At 48.3% G+C, this 20,975-nt stretch overlaps 1 protein-coding gene across 1 annotated transcript in view; it reads right to left on the bottom strand.

Annotated features, from left to right (window-relative positions):
- Nucleotides 1-16,815: 16,815 nt before the first annotated feature.
- PARP16 (poly(ADP-ribose) polymerase family member 16) overlaps nucleotides 16,816-20,975 on the bottom strand; it is a 40,705-nt gene continuing 36,545 nt past the window's right edge. The window contains exon 6 of the mRNA XM_082648724.1: nucleotides 16,816-16,905. Within this exon, the coding sequence (XP_082504850.1) occupies nucleotides 16,884-16,905 (22 nt within the window). The 3' untranslated portion in view covers nucleotides 16,816-16,883. The remainder of the gene's footprint in view (nucleotides 16,906-20,975) is intronic.

Raw genomic sequence — 20,975 nt, forward strand, 5'->3', positions numbered from 1 at the left:
GCTAATTTTGATGTGTGATCTTGGACAAGCAATGACCCAAGTGACCCTGGACCTCAGTGTCCCCACCTGTGTAACAGGAGTTTGGACTGAGTGAGCTCTGAGGCCCCCACCAGCTCTTACAAGATTTGATAAGATGCTGACAACAAACACTGCAGAAAGGAGAGAAAAGAAGAAATGACAGCTCCAAAGAATCTCACCAGAGGTCAGGAAGGAGGCCCGAGAAGCTACCTGACCACAGACTCTAGATAAGGAGAGCAAGGTAGACAGGAAAGCAAGGTGGGGAAAGGTAAACCAGAGGACCAGAGGTCAAGGTCAGGGTAATCAGCTGCTTTCCAAGGTCTCTACTCTATGGAATCCCAGAGTATGTGAAAGAGGTCTCCCCAGCCTCCCGAATGCACCTCTCTCTTCTCTTTCTGTAGTGGGAGGAGGGAAGCCTATAAGGTGAGGGCTTGGCAAAGTGGAGCTCCTTAGGCCATGATTCCTGCCTAGGTGTCCTTGCTTGGCCCAGAACTCACACTGAGGCCCCATCTATCCTGCCCCAGTGGCCAGAGGGTATTGTCATGGTTGGCACAGGCTGAGGGACTGTGAGCTAGAATCCCTGGGTTCTGATTACAGCCCAGCAGGTTGTGTCCCTCTAGCTCATGTCCTCCCACCTCCCCCATCAAAGAATCCCTTTCTGTCGCCAAGTGGGGCTAAGCTGTGAACTGCGCAGGGCTAGATTGGTGGGATCTGAGCCCGCTCCCACCCGGTGCTCCCAGAACTCCTTTGAGGGAGAGGCTGCTGCTCTCCTTGGCCAGGACCTTAGGATAGTCAGGGCTTGGGAGGCAGCCACAGATCTGGACTGTCCAGGGCCTGGCCTAGATGGGTCGGCACCAGCCATGAGTGGCCACCTGGGGCTTCTGCAGGCCAGGCTAGTCTGCTGCAGCTCCAAGCCCCGGCTTGGAACACACTGAAACCCATCAATCACTTCCACCCCTATCCAGGGGATTGAGGGGCTTGGAGCCATGTTTAGCCAGGCCAACTGTGACCCAAGCCTAAGGCCAGGGGTCCCCACCCTGCTGAGGGGAAAGGAGCTTGGGAACACTGGGAGGGGTCTGACATGATGCCGGTGGCTCCAGAGGAAGGTGCTGTGTCTCTAACATGCTCTCTGACCACCACTCCCATGCTCCCATCATTGCCCCCCTGCGGCCTGAGGGGGCTTTGCAGGCCTGGGTAGGGACAAGCCACTAAAGATCCCTGGGGACTGGAAGACTTGACTGTAGCTCTGAGTAACCCTCAGGGGCTGCTGACCCAGTGTGTATGGGAACCTAGACACCCAGAGTCTACGGGAGTGGGAGAGCTCGCTCTCTGACCCTGTTGTTCTCCTCCCTATCCTAGATACAGTCTGTCACTGTTCCAACCCAATGCCTTTATAGTTTTATTCCTCAGCTTCCCATCTTGAAATACAGCCCTTCCTCCCCTCCCATGTGAGTGTCCCCCACCTTTCGATGCCCCAATTTAGTCTCCTCCCTCCTGCCCTCTCTGACCACCCAGGCCCACCTTGACTATTCCTTCTCGGGTCTCAGATGATAATGTTCACCATCCTGTAATACACAAGGCACATTCATGGTCACCAGCTCATCTTCAGCCTCACAGTTGATCTGCGAGGCAGGGATGACCACACCCATTTTATAGAGGGAAAACTGAGGCTCAGAGAGGTGAAGTCACTCAGACACAGTAGGTCTTCAACTCAGAGTCGCCCCTGGGAACCGGTGACCTAGTGTAGACCTTGTCCTGGGGTGCCCTCAGCTCAGAGAAGCCACCATGGAAATGACACTCCAGCCATATGCTCCTCAGCGAGAACATACTAGAACACGCTGGCTCTGCCTGCCTGGCACATACACCCTGCTTCCCATACATACACTAATTTCAAACATGTCCCCATCTAACGTGATCCAGCTATCTATCGTACTGTGGTGGATTAAATATGGCCACAAATTCTTTGCAGCTCTCCCGTTAAGAGGTGGAGTCTCTTTACTCACCTTTGACCTGGGTTGGCTTTGTCACTTGCTTTGAACAAAGGAATGACAGAAATGACACTCAAGAGACTTTGCCGCCTCCACGCCCCAGGAACACGGTCCTGAGACCACCATAGAAAGAAGTCAATCTATCCTCCTAGAGGATAAGAGACCACATGAAGGAGAACTGAGGCCCCCAGCCAACAGCCAGACATGTGAATGAGGCCATCTTGAATTTTCCACCTCAGCAGTTGCATAAGTGAGCCAGGTAAGACCAGCAGAGGAATGGTCTAGCCACCCATAGAATCGTGAGAAATAATAATCATTGTTGTAAGCCACTGAGTTTTGGGGTGATTTGTTGTACTGTAATAGATAACTGATATACACACTAAGAGTAAAAGATCTTTCAGTTGCAAGAGACAAAAGCACAACTCAGATTGGACTATGCAGGAAAGGAAACTGATGGTTGTCATAACTGAAGTCCTGGGAAAAATTGGATCCAGGGACTCAAACAATATCATCAGGACTGCTCTCTTTCCATTTCTCAACTGCTTCCTCTGAGATGGCTTTTTTCCCAGGGAGGCTGTAGCCTGTGTTTTCCCAAGTTGGCTGCAACGATAGCTCCCACTGCGTGTGTTCTCGTACAAGGTGACTGCCCTACTCTGCCATCAAGAGGTAGAATCTAATTTCCTTCCCCTTGAATGTGAGCGGGGCTATGACTTGCTTGTAACCAGGAATGAGGTGAACTTCTCAGGCTAGGTCAGAAAAAGTCATGCAGCTTCCACTTGGATGCTTGCTCTGGGGAAAGCCAGCTAACTACCAAGAGACCACCAAATCAGAGAGGCCTGGTGTAGGTGTTCTGGTGGGTAGTCCCAGCTGAGCCCAGCCTTCCAGCCCTCACATCACCAGTCATGTGAGTGTAGCTGTCTTGTACCCTCTAGGACAGACCAGCTCATTTACCAGATGGATGCCACTGAGTGGCCTCAATCAAAGTCATAAAAGGCAGAATGGCCCAGTCAAGCCCTACCTGAAATCCTGACCTACAGAATTCAGGGGATATGATAAAATGATTATCATTTAAGCCACTAAAACTTGGGGTAGTTTGTTACACAGCAACAGTAACTGGAACAGATGCCATTCCCATGTATTATCTTCCAGAAGCTCCAGACTCCCTTCTAGCACATCTCAAATCTCCAATGGAAAAAGCATGTCTCTCCCCCCATTGTTCCAGCAGAAGTCCTGGGAAAGGCTCTCATTGGCCTATTCCTGACCCAGTTCCTGTAACCATGTGGGTGGAAAGCTCTGATTAGCCCACTTCCAGAGGTAGGGGTAGATCATCCCACTGGAATCACATGGACTGATTTTTCTCAAAGGAAAATTGTGGTGCTGTCACCAGAAGTAGGAAGAACGGATGCTAGGAAGTAAAAAGTGACACGTACGCACCTAAAACACAACCACAAACACAAGCACCCCTTTCCTAGTAGGAGTCAACCCGAAATGTCTAACTACTCACCTTGATACCAGTAGTTGAATCCTGATATCAAGAGACCACTTTAACAGCTGTCAACCTCAGCATTTGCACTCCCTTTGTTCTGCTGCAAACCTACCCATGTATGACTTCCCCTCACCCTGTAACCACATCAACACATCCCAGAAGAGTTGAGCAAAGCTGAGCAACTATAATAACAACTCCAGCTTGGAAAATGGAAGAAAAACAAAGAAACCTTCAGAACTATGTAAGCCACATGGGTTGCTGCACGCACCGCCGCCTGACAGTCAGCACCTGGTCTTGTAAGGGTGTGCTTACCCCGCACAGGTTGTAGGTGGGAGCAGATTCCCTGAGAATGGGCCATGGTCTGGCGGATCCCCCAAGACATGTCAGGTAGAGCCCTCCACCTTGCGTAGTGTGCTCACCGTGGTCATCACAGAATGCTCTTCAAGCTTAAAAAAAAAAAAGGTCACCTCACTGTCCCTGTGGTGACTCACCATGGTCACAGCCTTGAGTTTACATCTTAGTGTCCCCACGGTGCCCTGCTGTTTCTCAGGGACACCCACACTCATGATTTTGTACAGGATTACTGGGTGCACACTTACCAGGGAGTCATCGCAAGAGTGTTCACACTCCCCTCCTGGACTAGTCACACTCAGTGGGATGTGTTTGCCCTGGTGGTTCATCAGGCTCGCCCCGAAGCATCTACCAGACTCTGCTGCTTGCTTCCCATGACCCGGGGCCTCTTTTCATGACTCCCCTGAGAGGCCCCAGGTGGCTCTGGCTGTAGTATGGCTTCAGCTCTGACCACGATGCTGGCAGCCCAGAAGAGCCTGCAGTCGTGATGGGGGTGGCCTCAGTCAGGGGTGAGGTGAGGCGGATGCCAGGTAGTTGTCCTCTCTGGCTGTGCATCCCTGGGACCCGTGGACGTTTAATGGGCTAGAGCTGTGGGAAGTTGAGCGTAAGGATCTCTTTCCAAGCAGGATCTTTCACCCACACAAAGCCTGGGCCATAAAGATTTGGGACTCCAGATGGCCCGGATGAGCAGGCAGGGAAGGGGAAATGGAGGTTAGAAGGGCCTTGGTGAGCAGGCTTAGCCAGACAGGGTGGGACAGAGGAAGAGAAACAGACATGGGCCTGCACAGACCATTCTTAGTGGGTTGGCTTTTTGTTCCCAGAAGCAAAGCAGTGTTCAGGGTGGCCGAATTGGGGTGTTTTTCCCCCCAGGAAAACAAGAGCTTTGAGGACAGAATGTTGGCCAGTGACAGGGAAGGCAAAGAAAGGGAAGAAGAAGTTTGAATCCCACTTCCCATTTTTAAAAATTGGAGCACGACTGTCATTCTGTAGAAGTCACCCTTTTGAGTGGAAAGTTCTATGATTTTTGACAAATGCAAACAATCTTATAACCACCATCACCATCAAGATACAAAATATTTCCATCACCTCAGAAGCTCCCTTTGTAGTCAGCCCTCTCCCCGATCCCTAGCTGCTGACCACCACTGATCTGTTCTCTTTCCCTGTCATTTTGCCTTTTCAAGAATGTCCTGCAAGTGGAATCCTTTAGGTATGAGCGTTGGTTTTTTAAAAATATTTATTTATTTGGCTGCATCAGGTCTTGGTTGTGGCATGCAGGATCTTCATTGCGGTGCACCGGCTTCTCTCTAGTTGTGGTGCATGGGCTCTGTTGCAGTGCACAGGCTTAGTTGCCCCGCGGCATGTGGGATCTTAGTTCCCCGATCAGGGATCGAACCCGCATCCCCTGCATTGGAAGGCGGATTCTGAACCCTTGGACCACCAGGGAAGTCCCTGGTAAGAGCCTTTTAAGTCTGCCTTCTTTCACTTAGTATAATCATCCATGCTGTTGCACGTGTCAATAGTTCATTCCTTTTTACTGCTGAGTAATATTCTATTGTATGGATGTGCCACAGTTTCTTTTTCCGTTCACCAGTTGAAGGACATTTGGGTTGTCTCCAGTTTCTAGCAACTACCTTTTCACTATGGATATTTATGTACAGGTTTTTGTGTAAACAGGTTTTTCATTTCTTTTGGGTAAATATCTAGGAGTGCGATTGTTAGGTTATATGTGAAGTGTATGTTTAACTTTATAAGAAACTTTCAAACTGTTTCCCAGAGTGATTTTTCCATTTACTTTCCAACCAGCAACATGAGAGTTCCAGCTGCTCAGCATTTTTATTAATACTTGATACTGTTAAAGTTTCATGTTTGACCGTTTTTAAGCCTTTCCCATGGTTGTGTAGTGTCTTGTTTTAATTTGCATTTCCCTGGTAACCAATGATGTTAAGCAGCTTTTCATACATTTTTAAAAAAATAAATTTATTTATTTTATTTTTGGCTGTGTTGGGTCTTCGTTGCTGCGTGTGGGCTTTTCTCTGGTTGCAGTGAGCAGGGGCTACTCTTCATTGTGGTGCGTGGCTTCTCATTGTGGTAGGTTCTCTAGAGCCCGGGCTCTAGGTGCGCGGGCTTCAGTAGTTGTGGCACGCGGGCTCAGTAGTTGTGGCTCATGGGCTCTAGAGCACAGGCTCAGTAGTTGTCGCACACGGGCTTAGTTGCTCCATGGCATGTGGGATCTTCCCAGACCAAGGCTCAAAACCGTGTCCCCTGCAATGGCAGGAGGATTCTTAACCACTGTGCCACCAGGGAAGCCCCCAGCTTTTCATACTCTTATTTGCCATTTCTATGTCTTCTTTGATGAAGTGCCTGTTCAAATATTTTGCCCATTTGTAATTAGGTTATTTGTTTTCTCATTACTGAAATCTGAGTGTACTTTATATATTCTAGATACAAGTCCTTTATCAGATATGGGGTTTTTTTGTTTTTTACTTTTTGGCCACAAGGCATGTGGAATCTTAGTTCCCCAACCAGGGATCAAACCTAGGCCCCGTGCAGTGGAAGCACAGAATCTTAACCACTGGGGGCTTCCCTGGTGGCACAGTGGTTGGGAGTCTGCCTGCCGATGCAGGGGACGCGGGTTCGTGCCCCGGTCCGGGAGGATCCCGCGTGCCGCGGAGCGGCTGGGCCCGTGAGCCATGGCCGCTGGGCCTGCACGTCCGGAGCCTGTGCTCTGCAACGCGAGAGGCCACAGCAGTGAGAGGCCCGCGTACCGCAAAAATAAATAAATAAATTAAAAAAAAAAAAAAAAGAATCTTAACCACTGGACCACCAGGGAAGTCCCTATCAGATATGTTTTGAAAATACTTTTTCCCAGTCTGTAGCTTGTTTTTCCATTTTCTTAAGTGTCTTTTGAAGAGCAGAAGCTCTTAATTTTGATGAAATCCAATCTATCAATTTTTTATTTTATAAATTTGTGCTTTTGGTGTTGGCTCTAAGAAATTTTTACCTAACCCACAGTCACAAAGGTTTTCTCTAGGAGTTTTAGGTTTTACCTTTAGGTCTATGATTCATTTTTAACTAGTTTTTGCACATGGTGTAAAGTCTGTGAATCAAGGTTCCTTTTTTGCATGTGGATGTCCAACTGTTTCTGCACTATTTGTTGAAAGGAACGTTTCTCCACTGACCACCCCCCCCCCCTTTTTCTTTAACACTGTGGCTCTTCAAAGCATTGATGCCAGCACCCTAGAGCCTTCTCCATGCACAAAAGTCAGTAGCACAGCAGGAACAAATGCCTCTCTTGCCTGATCCCAAAACAGGACTGCTTATGCCCAAATAAGACACAGACTTTTCAGTGGAACAGCTCTTTTAGCTTTTACTTACAGCCCTACTGCTCTCCCTAGGACTCAGACACAGGTCTACTGAGAACTGCCCCAGGAGACTGCTAAGACTGTCAAGCACGTTGCTGGATCCAGAACTGCCCCTACTCTCCGATGACTCTCAGATCTCCCTAGAGGCCCCTTGAACAGAGAGGTTCTGAATCCTCTACACCCAACTAATCAGCTCCCATCAAACAGCGGGAGAATGCCCTGAATAGGCAGCAGCTACCTTTACCTTTCTGGCTGCTTTTATCTGTCATTTTCATTTGAGCCTGCTCATAACCAGTGAAAGAGAAAGCACACTGTGCAAGGTGTACCAGACTTCTGCCAAGGCCTGGCTCTTGGGGACGCTTAGGAACTTGAATCAGGCTTGAACCCAGGCCAGGCCTCCTAATTTCCTGCCCTCTGATCTTTCCATTTCCTCACAGTGGCCTCATACAGGATGGAGGAGAGAGTTGGCTGCTCTCTGGCACGCCAGGGAGATGAGGGGGCTCCTTAGCTGGTTATGCACTTTAGGGAACGAGAATGGTGACTCATTCAGGCCATTCTGAAAAAAAATGGAGGCTTGTTGTAAAGACAGCTGAAGTCAAGAGCTGGGCTGAGGCAGGCCCCTCTCTCAGCCCCTCAGGCTGCCTGGTGTTTCTCCTGTGGGGTATGTGCTTCTCTCTATATGGTAGCTCTGCCTGCCTCTTGCTCCTCATGGGTCCACCTCCTGCACTTGCTTAGTTCAGATTCCACCAGGAGCCATTCTGATTGGCTCAGCTAGTTGCCATCTCCATCCCTATTGGGTGGAACGATTCCCAAGAAGCCCACTTCACCAGTCACCTGCCAGTGGGTGGATGGACTGGGTTTAGGTCAGATGCTCAGCCTAAGCCAATCAGTGGCCCCTGTCAGTCAAATACCAGAGTAACAGTGCTTCCCTAAGTAGGGAGCAGTGGGTCTGCAGTTACAGCTAGATGGGGATCTGGGGTGTGGTGGCAGCATTAGGGTTACATGCACAATATGGGAGTTTATCCTCCTACCCAAAACAGGCAGACACATGCCCTGAGCCCTATAGCCCACACCACTCCCCACCTCTGAGCTGCCCCAGCCCCATCATTTTCCACTTAGCCCCACCCTGAGTTGAAGAGCTCTTTGCTTCACCTGGAAATGCTGTCTTCTTTCAATTGACTGTGAGCTCCTGAAGGGCAAGGCCCGTGCCTTATCTCTGTGTCCCCAGCACCTGGCTCAGTGTCATAAATTCATAGATCCCGAGAGGGTAAGGGACTTACCCAAGGCCATTCATGCTGGGAGGGGCAGAGCCACGGTGGCGCAGGTCTGCTGCTCCACATCTAGGCCTCCAGTAGGCTCCCCGGCATCTCACTGAGCTGTGAAGCTAGGGGACTACAGTCCGAGTTCTGGGTCTGGTGAGGCTTCTGGCTCTGCCCTGAGACACTGAGACATCCTCCCTTGAGGATGCAGGCCCAGCCATGACTCCTGACACCTGGGCAGCTCTGAGTCAGTTCTAGGGGTGAATGGCCTGCCCTGCTTGAGGGAGCCTCCAGGGGATGCTCAGAGCAGACCCACAGGCAGCCTGACCCCAGGTTCCCGAATGTTACACTTCCCCCTACGGGCCTCATGATCCTCAAGGCCTGGAGTGGGAGAGGGACGCGGACGGGCAGGCTGACACAGCTGCTCCAGCTTTATGAGGGATCTGAGCAGCTTCAGCTCTCCGCTTGGGGTCACCACCCTGGGACCTTCCTGTGGCCCAGGCAAGGCCCGCTCACCCTGAAGACGGAGGCAGCCTGGGATTCAGGGTGTGGGTGGTCGAGCTGATCCCGCCCCACCCCGTGGCCTCCACTGCAGGGAGCCTGCCTCCTTTTTCTGAACTTTCTGGCCCTGGTGCGAACCTTGCTGGCACCCGTGGGCTTTTAATATTTTCCGTTCCTGGCTGTTATATAATATTTCACCTCAAAAATGCATCCTCCCCGTCACCAAAGGGCACGCTGTTCCAGAGAGGACCCGGCTGGGTGAGTGGACGTGACCCACCGCGTCCTGGGGCTTGGAGGAGGCCCAGTCCAGTGCTTTGGAGGAGGAGGTGGCAGAAATGTCTCCACATTTGTGGGGAGACGGCCAGCTCTTGAGTCAGCCCGAGGCCCAGGCTCCTGGGCCAGCCTGAGACCTCGTGGTCCCACTCGAAGCCCCCCTGGAAGCCCAGATCCACGGTCAGCAGGGGGGCCACCCGCCCCTCCCGTTTGGGACTCCAGTCCCATCCCTCCCACTTGCCCTCTGACCCCGGTCAAGTGGCTTCACTTCTCGGAGCCCAGTGTCCCTGCCTGTACGGTGGGGATGACGACAGTACCTGTCTTTCAGTGTCCTTGTGAGGCTCAAATGCCGCCCGTTTGGACCATCCGGGAGCTTTAAGGCCCACCCTGAGGCGCCCCTCCTCGGCGGTGCTGATTCAACCGGTGTGGGTGCGGCTGGGACATCGGTGGTTTTTAAAAGCGCTCAGGTGGGCTTCCCTCGTGGCGCAGTGGTTGAGAGTCCGCCCGCCGATGCAGGGGACACGGGTTCGTGCCCCGGTCCGGGAGGGTCCGGGAGGATCCCACATGCCGCGGAGCGGCTGGGCCCGTGAGCCATGGCCGCTAAGCCTGCGCGTCCAGAGCCTGCGCTCCGCAACGGGAGAGGCCACAGCAGTGAGAGGCCCGCGTACCGCGGGAAAAAAAAAAAAAAAAGCGCTCAGGTGATTCTCACTCGCAGCTGAGAACCGCTGCTCTGAGGGGAAAGCTCCTCCCAAGGGGACTCTTGCCAGGCGCCGGCTGCTGCTTTGATGAGCGAGGGCGCCACACGCCCATTTTCCTGAAAATATGACCCCAGGGACGCCTGAGAGCCACTGACGGGGTGGAGGGAGAGCACTCTGAAAAGGCAGGTGAGGGGTCCTGCAGGTGCGCCATGACTTTCCGAGCCGGCCCTGCCCACAGACAGACGCCTCTGAGCCACGGGCCCGTCCCGGCCACAGGCCGCGGCCCGGCAAACCTGCCCCGGTGTCCCCGCTGCTGGGCGGCCAGGTCCTCCCTAGGGGGACCCAGCCTCCCTTCCCCAGACACAGGCCCCGAGCCCAGAGAGTGAGGCTAGGGGTGGAGGGCACCCTGCTCCCGTCACCTGTCACTGCGGAGAAGGGCCGCGGCCACGGGAGAATGAAGCGAGCAGAGAGCCAGGTGCCTGCTGGGAGAGGCGGGAAGACCCTTGGGGGCCTTGGCGGGGAGAGCCACCTGCTTTCCTCATCCTGAGGAGAGGAGATCTGCAGAAGGTCCCACAGCCCAGAGGAGGAAAACAGCTGGAGAGCCGGGCACCTGGCGAGGGGGTGGCGGAGTGGAGAACAGCTCGCTTCTCCCGGGGACGCCTTCACCCCCAGAGCCGGCCTTGGACACAGGCAGGAGGACAGCTTCTCTCCGGGGCAGCGCAGCCCCTGCCTGGGGGCTTCAGCCAGAGTCCAGTTTCCCCAGCGGAGACCAGAGCCCTCGGCCTCCCCGGACCCCAGGTTCTCAAAGGGGCAGCGACCAGGCGGGGGGTTAGAGAGCTAGAGCCCCCGTGGGCGACTTCGGCCATGGGAAGAAGAGGCTGGACACCCTGTTCTGGGGTTGACTCACAGCCGGGGTCCCAGGCTCCTGGCCAGAGGGAGGGAAGGAGAAGGAGGGAAGGAGAAGGAGGGAGGTACAGGAGCGTGGTGCGAGGGCCCAGCACAAAAGTCAGGAAGGAGGAGGGGACAGCTTAGTTACCAGACTGGGGCCACCAGAGGGGCCTCAGGGAGTGCTCTCCTGCCCAGGTTTGTTTTCCAGCTGAAGGCACATTAAGTGTGGGCACAGGGAGGCTCTAGGATGCTTGGGCTGGGCTGTGGCCTCTAGCGAAGCATCAACAGCCTCAGCAAGGCCATGGGGAACAGGGCACTACCGAGCTGGAAAAAACTTTAATCCCAAACAAGCCTGCCCCCAGCCCCTGGCATCTACGGTGGAAAATGCAGAGGCTTCGAAGCCAGAAAAACTGGTTTAAGCCCTGTCTCCACCACAAATTACCGGTATTCATTCATTCATCCCACAAATATTTTTAGTTTCTACTGTGTACCAGGCCCTGAAATAGGTGCTGGGGGTACACAAAAGAATGACGCACAGTTCTTAACTTTGAGGAACTTACCCCATAGATAGGGAGATGAACCCGTAAACATAGCCCCATAAAACTAGATCACTGCATGGGTTGTGTGGACCACCTGTCTTGGGATCCCTCTGGGGCATCCTCCCAAGAGTGACTCTCGGGGAAGTCTTCCTGGAGGAGGTGGTGTCAGAGCTGAGTATAAAAATGAATGGCCATTGGACTAAAAGGAAGAGGAAGGGCACTCTGGGCAGAGAAGATAGCATTAGTAAAACCCGTACGGTGTGCTGGGGACAATGAAGAGTCAGGAGATGCTGGAAGATGCAGCATGCGGCAGTGTCTCTATCAAGGTTCTTAGTTGAGGGAATTCCCCTGGCGCTCCAGTGGTTAGGACTCCGCACTCCCACTACCAAGGGCCCAGGTTCAATCCCTGGTCGGGGAACTAAAAATCCCGCAAGCTGTGTGGTGTGGGAAAAAAAAAATTTTTTTTTAGTTGAGAGCAACAGAAACTCTCAACTAAGAATCTGACAGAAAAGAAATCCACTAAAGGGATGTTGGATCCCATACTCCTGAAAGCCTCAATTCAGAAACTCAAAGCTAAGCTCCTCAAACCCACCCAGAGACAAAGCAAAGTTAGCTATGGAGGGACCCCAAAGATCATTTTATCCAGAGTTCTTAATCTTGGGTCCATGGATGACTTTGGGGGAGCAAAAAGGCATAACATTTTGAATGTGTGTATGTGTACTTTTCTGGGGACAAGGTCCATAACTTTCATCAGATTCTTAAAGTAATCCATGCTATAGGTCAGGTTCTCCCAGAAGCAAATTCTGAGATGAAGATTCAGTAAAGATGATTTAGTAAAGAAGTGTTCCCAGGAGAAACCAGTTAGGGAGAAGGGAAAGCACAGGATAATAGGAGAAGAGAAAGAAGCCAGGAAAGAGTGCAATTTTGTGTGAAAACCCATCCTGGCTGGCAATGAAGTAAGGAATACTCAGGCCAGAAAGAAACAAAAGCTAGAATTGAGAGGGCAGTGGATTCTAAGCAATGAAATCAGCTTCTACCCTGAAGACACTGTTTGAACTTAGTGACCCTGAGCCTCAGTGTTTCAGCCTCATGGAAATGGGACATTTAGAAGAAGTCCATGCTTAAAACAATCACTAGCTGGGGGGCCTGAGACTACTTCGATGACAAGAGACTAATGGTGACTCTCCCCTTGGGGCTAGGCCTGGGACTGCTTTCCCTAAAGTAGGTACCTGAATAAGGTCAGGGGCTGTTAGGCAAAAGGAAGGGGGAATAGCCATTGAGTAGCCAAGCAGCAGGGCCTGCTTCACTGAGGGAAGAACTCAAGTGTATGAACTTGACCCAGAGGAAACATCTTAGTGCTTAGGGCAAGCAGGGCGAGTGGGAGGATGAAGAATTTGAACTCACTTCTGAGTCTGCATTCAGATTCAACACCTAATTTGGCCCACTGGACTCGTCTGAGTCCTACCAAGGGAAATAGTGTAAAGAAAAAAATGTAGGATTTCAAGGAGCAAACAAATCTGCTTTGGGAACTCATAAAGCAAAGAGAAGCATTTTCCCCTCCACAGGGCTCTTTGCCTCAACCAAAGCAGGAAAACGTAGGGCCACGGACATGCCCTACTGAATCAGGCTATTTGTGAGTCAATAGGAGCAATGGCCTGTGGACTCTCAGAAATACGTGGGTGGACCAGACGGTCTCCTCGCCTACCTCAGCAGGTAGATGCAAAGAATGGGTGAAATTTGGTGCTTATTGTTTCATTTTTAGTCATGTAGGTCCATTTGTATCCTAAGGCTATTGAGGCCTGGGGAGCCCAGGTTCTAACAAGAATGAAAAATATCTCTTGGACTTGGTAATTAGTAGATTCTTGGTAGTTTTAGAAAGAGAGGTTTCAGTGGGGTGATGAGGGATGAAGCCAGCTTACAAAGAGTGAGGAAGTGGACACATAGTTAATTACTCTTTGGAGAAACTTGGATGTGGAGAGGAGCAAAATGGTTACATGGTGGCCGGAAAGGGGAGGAGAGGATCCTTTTTAGAATGGAAGAGACTTGAGCAAGTTGTTAGGCTAAGGAGAAAGAGCGAAGAGAATGAGGTCTTATAGATATGGGGGCGAGTAAAGCTGATGGAGCAAGATCCCAGAATTAGTGGGGAGACTGGGATCCAGGAACTGGGAGAATTCGTAGAGATGGGCATCTTTCTCCAGCAGGGCTCAGCAAGCTAGCCAGTCTCAGGAGCACAGAAGGTGGGCTCCAGGCATGATACAAGGATGGGCTGAGCCCAAGAGGATAGGGATGCAAGGGAATCAGGGATACTGAGGAGGGAGGGATTCATATGACCCTCCAGAGGTTCAGGCTGGGAAAGAAAGAAGAGTGATGAGAGGGGCTAAAAAGACTGGACCAGAGGTCTCCAGGAAGTTAAAGTCCAGGAGGAGATATAAGGGGATTAAGGTTGTCCACAAGTAGGAAGGTCAAAGGCTGTGTAAGGCAGTAGGATTTGACATTTAAGATTTCTGAGGAAGAGCATCTTACCCAAGTTATTTAACTTCTCCATGTCTCTCAGCCTCCCAATTTATAAAATGGGACTAAAATTCTCACTCATAAAAGTACTAAAAGCATTTTTTCTTTCTGGCAAAGCATATAATTGTGGTATCTGGGACATCCAGGCACTCAGTGTTTGTGCAAGGATGAATGAACATCTGTCACTTCCCCTCTATGGACCCCACTTTCCTAATTCTCACTGATTGTTTGCTTGATCTATCAGTTACTGAGAGAGGTGTGTTAACATCTCCCACTGCATTGTGAATTTGTTTTTATTTTGCTTTCCTTGATTTTTCTTTTTGCTTTATTTTGAAGTTATGTTATTAAGTGCATATAAATGTAAGATTATTCCATCTTACTGATGAATTGGACTTTTTAATCATTATGAAGTGACCCTTTTGTCTCTCATAATGCTTTTTTTGTCAAAGTCTATTTTGACTAAAATTAATATAGATATGTCAATCTTCCTTTGCTTAGTATTTGGCAGATTTTTTTTCATCCTTTTTACTCTCAATCTTTCTGTATTATGTTTTAGATACGCCTCTATGAACAGCTGATAGGTGGATTCATTTGCTTTGTCTAGTTTGGCAATCTTTTTCTACTAACTGAAGCATTTAGTCCATGTACATTTATTGAAATACTGATACATACACACACATACATTTATATATATGTTTATGTGTGTACGTATATGTACTTTACCTTATTAATTTGTATTTTTCCTGCCTTTTCTCGATTTCTTTTTCTATTCTTTCTTGTTTTCTTGATTAGTTTTTCTTATTCCATTTTTCTCCTTTACTAGTTTGCAAATTATACCTTTTTTTTTTTTTTTTTTTTTTTTTTGCTACTCTTAGGGGTTATACTGGAAACTTTAATATGCTTATTTTGCCTGTCTGAAGTTAACCAGTATCTTCTATTTTTTCTTAAATAAAGCAAGGACGTTAGAACTAATTCTAATCACCCCTCTTTTAGCTTATATATTACTTTCATGTATTTGAATTTTATCTTTTTTTAAGCTTACAAGACATTGTTAGTATTGTTTATACAATCTTTGTTTTTACTCATACAGATACCACTTTCTTTGCTCTGCAATCCTTCTTGTCTTTAATTCCTTCCATTTGGAATCACTTTCTTTCTGCCTGCTGGTGGCAAATATGTTTTTGTTCATCTCATCATGTCATTATTTTTCCTTATTCTTAAAATATCTTTTCACTAGTTTTAGAATTCTTGGTTGACAGTCATTTTTTCTCAGCACATTGAAAATATAATTCTACTATCTTCCAGCTATTAAGAAATCAGCTGTTTTAGTCTAATTGTCACTACTTCGAAAATAATCTGACCTTAAGACTTTCTCTGTCTTTGGTAATCTGCTTCACTATGATATGACTACTTGTGGATTTCTTTTTATTTATTCTTTTGAGGATTTCAAGATTCTTGATTGCATGAATTGATGGATTTCTGGATGAGTCTCAGCCACTAACTATTCAAATATTACTTCTGTCCCATCATCTCTCTCCTCTCCTTCTGAAACCTCTGATTATATGTATTTTGGACCATCTCACTCTATCCTCCATGTCTTTTAACTATTCTTTCATATATTCCATCTTTTTATTTTTCTGTGCTGCCTTTTAGAGAATTTCTTCAGGTCTTTATTCCACTTATAATTTTATTGTGTCTGATATATTCAATTGTATCTAATCTTCTATTAAATACAACCATTAAATTTGTAGATTTAGTTACAATATCTTAAATTTCTAGAGGGACATTCTATTTCTTGTTCAAATATACTTGGTCCTTCTTCAGAGTATCTTGTTCCCTGTTCAAGTTTTTAAGTTTCTCTTCTACTCTTGCAGCATTTTAAACATAGTTATTTTATACTATTTGATAATTCCAATACCTTAAGTCAGCGTAGACTTGTTTCCATCATCTGTTGTTCCCTTGCGTGTTTCGTGATCTTCAATTAGGAGCTACTATTTCTTTGGAGATTTCTCTGTGGGAATTCTTGAGGCCTGGGGTGAAGGTGGGTTTTTCCAAGAGGGTTTGCGTTTGATTTGCCAGATGCTTATGGTGTTAACCAGACTGGGCCCAATTTAAGTTAAATGCTGGACTGAAATTTTTCAGACCACCTAAGTAGTGTGAATTTGGGCTTCAAATGACATAGGTATGGCTTATATTGTGAATTTGCAGGGGCTATTTTATTTTCTCCTGAGAAAAGGGAAATTAAGATGGGCATTTTTCTTTTCAGTCTGTTGGGATGTGGTGGTGCTTCTATCTAGTTCATTCATTCACTGAAGTCCCAATCTTATGTGAGGAAGGTCTTATCAGACTTCCAACCTTAGAGGAGGCTTGAGTTTCTTGCAGTAGTGTGCTGGAACTGGCTCCTACCAGCTCAGAAGAACCAATATTTAGGAATTTCGCAGTTCCTGGTACCATTGAGAGCTTGAAATTGGCTATGGTGAGAGTATTTACACTGTGGAAATCAGCAAACACTAAAAACAGGGTACTTTGTTTTGTTGGAGAGCCAGTTACTAATATAACACTGGTTTCTCTCATATCACCCCAGCCCATACAACCAAGTTCAAGTTTACTGAGTTAAAAAATAAAAATGATAAAGTTTCAGTTGTGCAAGATGAAAAATTTCTAGGACTCTGCTGTACAACATTGTGCTTATAGTTAACAATACTGTACTGTACAGTTAAAAATTTGTTGAGGGTAGATCTCACTATATATATATATATATATATATATATATATATATATATATATATATATGGAGAGAGAGAGAGAGAGAGAAAGGGTGGGTGGGGGAGGGAGGGAGGGAGAGAGAGATCTCCACAATATAAACAAACAAATAAAATAGCTCAACTTACCTCTTTGGATTCTTGAGTTTTTTGGCCTGAGTATTCCTCACTTTCTTGCCAGCTCATCAGTGCATTAAAAAAAGTTGGGGTTTTTTTCTTTTATCCAGAATTGTTTGCAGAATGAAGCTTATTTACGGTACCTCGTCCACCTTTTTACGAGAAAATGAAGCGTTCTCAGTTTCTTAACCAGAAATTGAGATCGTTGTGCTAAATCAGTAGTTCTTAACACCTTGGAGACACAGGCTTTTCAAAATTTTGATAAAAATTAGAGCCTAGAGACCCTTTCCCCAGGAAAATACACACACAGAGGAAATGTGTTTTTGCTCCCCTGAAACCATGCATGGGCCCAAGATTAAGAATGCCCAATGACATGAATGCTCTCTGAGGGTCTTGCCAGAGCTAACTTTTGATGGCCCCGCCATGTTCTCAGCCTTGAGCAGAGTTTCTGCGAGTCTCCTCTTGGCTAAGTACGGGGAGTACAGACTTCTGGACTGGGGCTTCCAGGATCTCCAGGGCCTCTTGGGGAAGGAAAAACTGAGAGCTGTCGACCAAAACTTACACCGAGCTAAAGCACAGGCAATATTCCTTCAACCAGACCTCTCCACATTGACTCATTCAATGAGTACTTATTGGACCCTGTTCTAATCTACTGCTATGTAAAAAATCATCCCCAAACTTAGTGACATAATAATAACAACAATCATTTACTTTTTCATCTCTCACCGTTCTAGGAGTAACTGGGCTCAGCTAGGGTTGCAAGGTCTCTCATGTGGTTGCAGTCAGATGGCAGCTGAGGCTGGAATCACCTCAAAGCCTCCCTCAGCACATGTCTGCCAGTTGATACTGGCTGTTGGCTAAGTTCTCAGTGGGGCTTTTAACTGAAACACCTACATGTGCCCTCTCTGTGTGGCCTAGGCATACTCACAGCATGGCAGCTTATTCTGAAACGGAGCATTCAAAAAGAAATCAGGCCAGGAGGAAACCATATTACCTTTTATAGCCTAGCCTTAGATGTCATACTGCATTGCTTCTGCCACATTCTGTTAACTAGATGCAAGTCATTAGACCAGCCCATATTTAAAGGGAGGTCAATTAGACTCTATCCCTTGCTGGGAAGGGTGTCAAAAAATTTGCAGACATGTTTTAAAACCACCACACACTCCTTCTGTGTGCCAAGCAGTGGACAAGGCACTTGTGATAGAGTGGTGAGTTATACAAACCCTCCCTTATGATCTAAACACTAATAAAATAATATTACAAATATGTACATAACTGTGAACTTTGACAGTGCTATGGAAGATGAGTACAAGGAGCCATGAGAAATTGTATTACACATTAGTAAGACCTGGACCAGGGACCCAAGGATGAATTCCCTGAAGAAGAGACATCTGGGTTGAGATCTGAAGCATTAGTGGATGCGAACTTCATGAAGTGATTTGGAGAAGAGCCTTCCAGGCAGAGGAAACCATAGGCCATGGCCCTACGACAGGAGGCAAGGTGACCGAGAGGCAGCCAGCGTGTCTGGAGGCAGATAGCAGGGGAGGAAGGTGTGAGACAAGGCTGCAGAGGTGGGCTGGGGCCAGACCCCTGGACTTTGTAGGCAGGTGAGAATATTTGTCTTTGGCCTAAAGCTGCAGGAAACTGTTGAAGGGTCACTCACTGGAGCGTGATATGAACAGATTTGTAATCTAATGGTCACGTTGGCTCCCGCGTGGATGGCCCCTGCCAGATGCTGAGTCAGGTCTGGAAGGGTTGGGAAATTCTTTTTTTTTTTTTTTAATTAATTTATTCATTTTAATTTTTTTTTTTGGCTGCATTGGGTCTTTGTTGCTGCGCGTGGGCTTTTCTCTAGTTGCAGCGAGCGGGGGCTACTCTTCATTGCAGTGCGTGGGCTTCTCATTGGGTGGCTTCTCTTGATGTGGAGCACGGGCTCTAGGCGTGCGGGCTTCCGTAGTTGTAGCACTCAGGCTCAGTAGTTGTGGCTCGCAGTCTATAGAGCGCAGGCTCAGTAGTTGTGGTGCACGGGCTTAGTTGCTCCACAGCATGTGGGATCTTTACGGACCAGGGCTCAAACCCATGTCCCCTGCATTGGCAGGCGGATTCTTAACCACTGTGCCACCAGGGAAGCCCGGGTTGGGAAATTCTTATGTGCAGCACTTCCCCTCTCCATGACACACTCCCACACACATGATCAAGCTAACAGCAGCCTCAGTCCTAAATCTCTAGCTTAGGCTTCTGCGCCCTATACTTGACTTCCTTGGTCCCTCTTCCAGGCACAGGAAGTTCTGCCATCTTGCATTACTCAATTAGTCACTCCTTTAGTCTGTCAGCCTGTTGGTACAGTGGGTTGAACAATGGCTCCCAAAAGATATGTCCACCTGCTAATCCCCAGAACCTAAGAAGGTCACTTATTTGGGGGAAAAAAAAAAAGATCCTTATGAATATAATTAAGTTAAAGATCTCAAGATGAATATAATTAAGTTAAAGATCTCAAGATGAGGAGATCTTCCTTTTTTTTTCAATTTGTGGTTGTGCTGGGTCTTCGTTGCGGCAGGCAGGCTCCTTAGTTGCGGCATACATGTGGGATCTAGTTCCCTGACCAGGGATCGAACCCAGGTCCCCTGCATTGGGAGCACGGAGTCTTAACCACTGTGCCACCAGGGAAGTCCCCTGGGGAGATCATCCTTGATTTTCTGGGTGGATGCTAAATCCTATGACAAACGTCCTTAGAAGAGTGAGGCAGAGGGAGATTTGAAGTGGACAAGAGAGGAGAAAGTAAGTGACCACAGAGACAGAGATTGGAGTGATGAGGTCTCAGGTCAGGGAATGCCAACAGCTGCCAGAAGCCGAAAGAGTCACGAAATGCATCGCCCCCTGGAGCCTCCAGAAGGAGTACGGCCCTGCCGATGCCTTGATTTCAGCCCAGTGATCTGATTTTGAACTTCTGGCCTCCAGATAACAATCTCCAGATAACAACAATAAAACTGAGATAACAATCTTCTGGTTGTTTTAAGCCACCGGTTTGTGGTAATTTGTCACAGCAGCGATAGGAAATTAATATGGTTGGGTCCTGCTGTAGCTGTTCCTTCCTGATGAGCTTTACTGGCTCCTTCAGGGAATCTCCAAGTGTTGGAATGCCCAAAGTCTCAGTTTTCAGCCTTCTTCTTTGTCTATTTTCTCTTCCTATGTGATCTCATCCATTCACGTGGCTTTAAAAGACCATTTATTGGACTTGCCTGGCGGTCCAGCGGTTAAGACTTCCAATGCAGGGGGTGTGGGTTCGATCCCTGGTCGGAGAGCTAAGATCCCACATGCCTCATGGCCAAAAAACCAAAACATAGGGCTTCCCTGGTGGCGCAGTGGTTGAGAGTCCGCCTGCCGATGCAGGGGACACGGGTTCGTGCCCCGGTCCAGGAAGATCCCATGTGCCGCAGAGCGGCTGGGCCTGTGAGCCATGGCCGCTGAGCCTGCACGTCCAGAGCCTGTGCTCTGCAACGGGAGAGGCCACAACAGTGAGAGGCCCACGTACCGCAAAAAAAAACAAAAAAAACAAAAACCATTTATTTGCTAATACCCTCCAAATTTTATCTCCACCCAGACCCTTTTCATGAAGCCTAGCCATCTTCACAGGTAGACGAAAAGAGGACTTTGGTTCCACTCCCATCTCCACCCCCAAATCTCCCTGGACAGGCATCTCCAGCCACTCAATACTTAGGCTAGAAATGTGGTAGCCATCCTAGATGTCTCCCCTTCTCTCATATCTTATGTGTTAGTAAGTCTTGTTATTTAGGTCTCAAAATGTTTCTCAAATATGTCTACTCCTCTTCATTTCCACGGTCACCAGCATCTCTTACCAGGATGACTGTAACAGCCTCCTAACCACCACCAGTTTCTACTCTTACCCCACCTCGCCCAAGTCCCTTCTCCTCACAGCGGCCAGAATGAGTTTAAAAAATTAGATCAGGGGCTTCCCTGGTGGCGCAGTGGTTGAGAGTCTGCCTGCTGATGCAGGGGACATGGGTTCGTGCCCCGGTCTGGGAAGATCCCATATGCCGTGGAGCGGCCCGTGAGCCGTGGCCGCTGAACCTGCCCGTCTGGAGCCTGTGCTCCGCAACGGGAGAGGCCACAACAGTGAGAGGCCCGCGTACCGCAAGGAAAAAAAAAAAAAAAAAAAGAAAAAATTAGATCAGGTTGCAGTTTTTTGAACTTTATTGCAGTA

The sequence above is a fragment of the Grampus griseus genome (assembly GCF_964374135.1).
Source record: "Grampus griseus genome assembly, chromosome: 2".
In the NCBI taxonomy this organism is placed as follows: Eukaryota; Metazoa; Chordata; class Mammalia; order Artiodactyla; family Delphinidae; genus Grampus; species Grampus griseus.